We start from the raw sequence: 6,463 nt of genomic DNA, 5'->3' as shown, positions 1-6,463 counted from the left end.
CTCAGGCAGGAGCCCGGGCGGGGTGAGTGGCGGGTGGGCCCGTCAGAGCCCCCCGGGCCCATCGCAGCCCCCCGGGCCCATGGCAGCCCCCGGCCCGGGGCGCAGCGCAGGCGAGGGCGCTCCCGCCCCTCCGCAGGGCCCGCCTGCCTCTGCTCTCCGTCTGCAGCCCCGTCCCGGCTCCCTCCGAGCGCTGGAGGCTTTTTTGGGTCCTTGTTCTGCGCAAAGCTGTGCGGAGTGCTGGTTCCTGTGTGAAATGTTGGTTTCCGTGTGAAAACAGACGCTTTGGGTTTCCCCTCTCCGAGAGGCTCGCTCCTGAGCCGATCCCGGGAGCTGTGACACGGATTTCTTCGTCGTGGTCTGTGGGGCTCAGGGGCAAGCACAGACATCTATTTGCAGAGAATTTGTATTTTCATAATTCCTGTGAAGAACACACACTGCATTTGGCTCATAATTTCAGTTTATTATCAAAATGTTTTGATCAGATGACAAACTCAGCTAAAAGGACATAGGTTTTTAAATAGACCTATTGTAGCAGTCATCTGAGGTATCTGGTACTTGGTTTGGAAATTGCTTTGATAAACAAAGCAGTAAGTTCCTTTGCAATCTGCATGAGGATGTTTAATACATATCATTGCAGATTTAAAGCCTTTTACCCTCTTACTTAAAGCTCCTTCAGACTCTTGCAATCAACTGTGCAGCTTTCCTGATGTGGGGACTGACATTGGTCAGAACACGTACAAGTAATGTGCAGGATCAGAGCCTAAGCACTGACAGTCAGCCTGAAAACTCCAATGTCTGTGCCCTCCATTGGAGAACTCAGTTTTGTAGGCTTTATCTTATTGCCCGATACCATGCTTTAGTCCAATTTCCCAGTTCTATGCAGCCACTGATAAAGTATGTTACAATACTTCAAGTCAAAAGTGTAGCTCAAGATTTAAATATAAAAACTATGATTTATACATTACTAGAAACTTTAAAAAAGAGAAATTTTAGAGAAAGCAAGATAAAGCTTAGAAAATGGTGAAAGGGTCTCTGATCACAATCTTACAGATTATAGGTACAGAAATTAATAAATTACCTATGATTTCAGTTGGGCTGGAAAGCTGTAAATTAACTGTTGTTAATAGGGACTTCAGGTAATACACGCTGGAGTAATTAGTGAGAAGTTACTTAAGTACAGCAGGTCTTTGGACTCCTCTTGTGTAAATGGTTTCAAGTAAAATTGAAAGCATTTGGTAGAACAGATTTCCCGCAACAGCAGAGGGTACAGAGCCTGACCCTGGGATATGAACTGTTGTCTCTCTGTCGTGTTATGACGGCTAAAATGTGTGTCACTGAGTCCTTCCTGATGAGAAACCTGCGTTCACCGGCCCGGGGGGGATGGTGTGTTACACTCTGCGTTCAGAATGAACCCCAAAAGCCGCTGGCTGTGGGGCAGGGCTACAGCTGCAGTCAGGGCTGGCTGTGCCCTGCCAGGGGAGCTGGGTCCTGCGGGGAGCAGCAGCCAGCCAGGCTGCCTCCGGCGCTGCCACGGGCCATGATTTGGGGTTTGCATGTTTACCAAGATTACAGCCATGTCTCCAGCATATTCCACTCAGCTTGCTTCCCTCCTCCCCTTCTCAAAGTCAGCTGCAAAGGTCTCTTTTCCTGGAAAGCTCCTTGAGATGTGAGGTTTGCAGCCCGTCACCAAACGCGGCACTTCTTGGCAGGATCCATGTTGTCTCTCGTGGTGCATGAAAAGGCTTCTGAAAACTCCGGGGAGTTCTGCAGTGACCCCAGGACCCTTTAAAACAAAGCAACACGCTGTCATTGCTGCTCGCCTGGGTTTGAAACAAACAACATGACCCGTATTTTGTAACTTGTTTTGTTGTGTCACCTCAGTGTAGTGTGGGGAACGCCTTGTTGCTGAGCTCTGACTTGCTTCATTTCACCTCAAGGCTGTTGTTTTCTTCTGCAGTTCATATTGCCCCTGTTGCAACCCCAAAAATACAGGACCTGTCCCCTCCTCGTGGCTGGCTCTCACAAGCCAGTTCTTTCCCCTAGAACAGATTTCTCACTTGTCAGTAGTTTTCACTGAGGGTTTTTTAGCTACGTTTTGCTGACAAGTTTCTTGGTGAAGGGAAAACAAGACCCTGAGGTCAAGGGCTGTGGTGGTAACTCGTCAGTGAATGTTCATTTACATTTTTACACCAACCAGGTTTCAACTGAGATCATGCTGCTGCTCTGGGCGTTCTGCACAGATTTTCCAGTGAATGAGTTTTCTGGCAAAAAGTCTCATACAAACAATGGCTTTCAACTCAACATGGGAAGTGAGTACGAGGCCATTCCAGCTAAGGCTGCTTTTATATGTGTAATTGTGAACATGTGTGAATAGAGTCACTGTTCCTTCAGGACTGGGAATCCAACAGCACACACCTATGCAGGGAGACAGGTCAAATACAGATACTGATGGACATTGATTATGGTCCAGAAGTTCTTTAAAGAACTGTTTCTTTGAGTAATTAATGATTATTCTGAGAATTGTGTTCCTCTTTAGAACCAGGGTGTGCCCACAGAAGCTGAGGTGAAGTTCAGCACTGACACTTGCAATACTTCAATTGTTCTAGAAGGCCAAAAGTGACTCCCTGGTCTTGGGGGCCAGCAGTGGAACAGGAGATGGCACAGAAAAGGGGTTATCAGAAACCTCATGCATTTTGGTGATCTAGCTGTGCTTCACTGCTCCAATGAACAAGGACTGCTAAAATGGGATGCACTGCAATTAACAATTTTTATGAGGAACTGCCTGTCCTACTTGTGAGGAGAAGCAGCCCACGGTCAGTGTAGCAGGTATTGAAAAGGCTCATTGCACTCCCCAGATAATAATCAAAAAAGGCACCTTGGGAGCCTTCGTGACACTTGTGTAGTATGTTATTAGGTGTTAATTTTGTGGGTATGTCTCATGAAATGTTTTCTATTTTCGAGCTCTTAGGGGGCCTCATCCTGTAAATGACTGCCCATTCTGAGGCTGTTGTCTGGTCTCTCACGAACACTTGTATCATTGCATGTGAAGTTTATAGCCTGTCCTACCGAGGTACAGACAGCACAGCACGATGCGATGTGTCCAGGGTGCACACAAACACAGCTTGTGGCACTGAGATGCTGAACTAGTCAGCTTCAAAGGCCTTGTACCTCGTCCAGATCAGATGTGCTGAGGTTCTGAAGGGCCTCTGGAGCCTCATTAGCACTGAGACCAGACAGGAATGACTGTAGGAGCTGGTGCACAAAGTGCCTCTGGGAGAGATCCCAGATAGCACAACCCACCCGCAGTGAAGGCAGGCGAGAACAGGGAGGGAACAGTCGCTGCTTTCACTAAATATCTGAGTGGGGCAGACAAACAAGAGTTGGTGAAAAGCCGTTGAAAGAAAGATAGTGGAATTAATGTAGTGGATTGTAACAGCACTGAACTTGGCTATTGTGGACATGGAGCCTGGAGATGACTCAGCCTTCCAGCAGATGCTGTGATGGCTGCACTACCACTGATACCGTGGCATTGGACCAAACAGGTTTATTAGAGCACATTGTTACACTGCTGATGAATAGGCTGCTCTGACTTCAGATAAAAAGAAAAGCTCCTAGTCTGGCTCAAAGGCTCGCACCCTGAGCAGCCACGTTTCCTGCATGGCTCTACTGAACTGAGCCCAGCTGATCTTGGGAAGGCTGGCTGAGCACCCCAGACACAGAATGCACATCTGCTGTTGTACCTCAGCACATGCGTTTGTTTAGAGGGGCAGTGATCCCCCACTGATTCTAGCTGTGACCTCAGTGGAGGATGAAAGTTCATCCGTGCTGTTGGTGTACAAGAACCCTATCAGGAGCTATTGCAGGAGCCAGGGAGCTGTGGATGAGCCCTGGCTTCCAGACACAGCACTGGGACTCTGCAGTAACAGTGACAGCCAGGGGAAGGTGTGTGTGTCCTGTGGTGGAGACTGTTCAGAGCTGCTCCACAGTGTGGACAGAATGAAGCTGGATCTTCTCAAGGATGAGACAACAATCCCACATCCTTGCTTTGCCCGTGGAGCTGCCTGGGAAGGGCTTTGCCCGTTTGGGCAGTGCTGGGCTGGAAGGGACAGGGACAGCCCAGCCTTTCTCCTAAGCAGCCCCAGCGTGCTCTGCCTGCAGATGTGTGCATGTTAAAGCTCCCCTGGGAAGGCAGCCCAGCCCTTGGGCAGGGTCTCTTCAGTTCCCCCACAAAGAGCCCTGCTGCTGAGGTGCTACACCCTGGGGCTGCACTGGGGGTGCTGGCTCTGCTGACCTGAATCTGCCTGGGCTGTGCACGTCTGTCTTGATGGAGTTCACTGCATATTCTGGTCTGTACGTCCCACACCACACCTGCACAGGGAACAAAGAGAAGCATCGTTAGCCTAAGATTTTACAGGAAGAGACCTGCTGTCATTTAACTGTGAAACACCTAATGTTCATGAGAATAAATTCCACATTAGCACATAGAGAAAAAAGGGTGTATTTTGTTAAGAAAATACATCATTGTCCTCAGACAAAGGCACCTGGGCACAAGGCACCTCATACCAGGCTTATAAGTGGCTGAATTAATTAATCTTTAAGAAAGATAAAAGTCACCTAACAAGGCTTTATTTTCACTGTTGTGTAGTGAACACTGCTCAGCTCTACAGCTCTGCCAGCTCTTAGCCCACGGGAGTCAGCCTGCTCTGACTTGCTGTTAAACTGTAACATCAAGTTTTCAAAGCCCTCAGGCACAAAGTAAAGGATACCTGTGCGAAGTTCAGAAAAAACAGCTGTTTGTGGTTCATGTCGAGACCAGGAAGAAGTTTTTCTTTTCCGTGTTTTCTCTCAAAGTTTTCATAAGCCTGTAGAATGAAGTGAGCAGAAATGTTACGACTTCCAGCATTTTTCCAGTCAAAATGAAATGATGACAAGGAGGAACATGGATTCTTTGACATAATTAATCGTTGCCTCCCTTGGCCATCCATCCCACATGTGCCACCTTGAAGCAGAAGACAACAGGGCCATTTCTTAGTACTGTGCTATCAATTACCTAATGCTGCATTATGAAAAAAGATTTTTTCCACTGTAGGTTTTTTGGGGGTTTGGTTTTTTAAAGTGAATTGCAGAAGGCTTTAAAACCGTGCCACAGTAAGAACAGCTGCTTTCGTGTTTCCTATGGAGACGTGTCAAACGATGTGTTGTTAGTGTATCATCACTGATGAAAGATGCTGCAGAAATGTTCTGCCTGAAGTCAGTGCCAAAGCAACACGAGTAAAGCCCATCAACTGCCCGAGTGCAGCTGAGGAATGAGCAGATAGCAGGTCCATGGAAAAGGCTCTGGGAGCTTCCATGGATAACAGCTGAGCGAGAGCCAACAGTGCCACAGCACTGCAGAAGAGGCCAGTGTTGTACTGGGATGTGTAAACAGGAGTGGCTTATATGAAATACATGAAGTAATCCTTCTACTCCGCTCGGCGCTGGCCAGGGCTCAGCTGGAGTGCTCTGTCCAGTTTTGGGCACTGCCCTTCAAGAAAGATGTGGACCAACTGGAGAGAGTCCAGAAGAAAGCAGCAAGAATGAGCAGAGGTCCAGCAAACATGACCTATGAGGAAAGATCGAAAGAATTGGGTTTGTTTAGTCTAAAGGAGAGAAGTCTGGGCCTTGAAGCATGTAAGTCTTCAAATATGTGAAAGGTCACAGGAGAGAAAGGAGCAGATTGTTGTGTTTGCACTGCTGGAGGCAGAGCCATGGTGGCACTGGGAGTGCCAGGAGGAGGCAGCGGGAATGCTCCTCTGGAAGGATGCAGAAGGGCTTGATTCTACCTGCATGGGGAGGGCAGTGGGATGCTGACCTCTCAAGATTCCTTCTGGACCTTTTTTTACTGTTTATATGATGTCATAATAATTTTTAAAACTTCTGACCTAATTTTTCTGGCTACTCCCATTCCTTTCAGAAAGCGTATCCCCTTTCATGGCTTTGTACTTTGCACAAATATTCCAGTAACCGAAGATCAGACTAATCTAATAAGCCTGATGCCTCTTTTAGGCTTCCAAACCATTCCTTAAACTCGCATTAATAATTGTCTTTGCCCTCAAACATGTCCATTTCCAGTGAGAGCTTGGAGAAGCGTGCGTTGGCCCAGAGGCTCTTTGCTGAGCAGTGACAGCACTCAGTTGTCAAGTGCTGAGTATTTTGCCACAGAAGAAGGTGTTCAGGGAAGGAGAAGGAGGATCATGTTGCTGAGGCTTGCAGCCATCAGATTTGTGAACAACAAGGCAAGCTGACAGAGAAGCTGACTCGCTACTCTCTTCCAGACCACGCTCACAAAAAGAACCTGTGTCTCTCTGACTCTCAGTCTCAACCATGGCCAATCTAGGGAGTCCAGCAGCTGTTTGGGGAACAGAAGGAAAGCAAAGCCAAAAAGCATCCAGCTCCCACGGAAGGCTTAGTGCAGGGAGTTCAG

The 6,463-nt window shown here is 47.9% G+C and overlaps 1 protein-coding gene across 2 annotated transcripts in view; it reads right to left on the bottom strand.

Moving 5' to 3' along the window:
- Positions 1 to 439: 439 nt before the first annotated feature.
- MME (membrane metalloendopeptidase) overlaps positions 440 to 6,463 on the bottom strand; it is a 30,352-nt gene continuing 24,328 nt past the window's right edge. For both annotated transcript variants that reach the window (XM_039713772.1, XM_039713773.1), the window contains exons 21-23: positions 4,767 to 4,862; positions 4,292 to 4,368; positions 440 to 1,783 (exon numbers count right to left, since the gene is read on the bottom strand). In XM_039713772.1, coding sequence (XP_039569706.1) covers positions 1,684 to 1,783; positions 4,292 to 4,368; positions 4,767 to 4,862 — 273 coding nt within the window. In that variant the 3' untranslated portion in view covers positions 440 to 1,683. The remainder of the gene's footprint in view (positions 1,784 to 4,291; positions 4,369 to 4,766; positions 4,863 to 6,463) is intronic.

Source organism: Passer montanus, unplaced genomic scaffold, assembly GCF_014805655.1.
Source record: "Passer montanus isolate IOZ18808 unplaced genomic scaffold, ASM1480565v1 scaffold29, whole genome shotgun sequence".
NCBI lineage: Eukaryota > Metazoa > Chordata > Aves > Passeriformes > Passeridae > Passer > Passer montanus.
The sequence above is the reverse complement of the archived record's forward strand: the minus strand, read 5'-3'. Positions and strand labels throughout refer to the sequence as shown.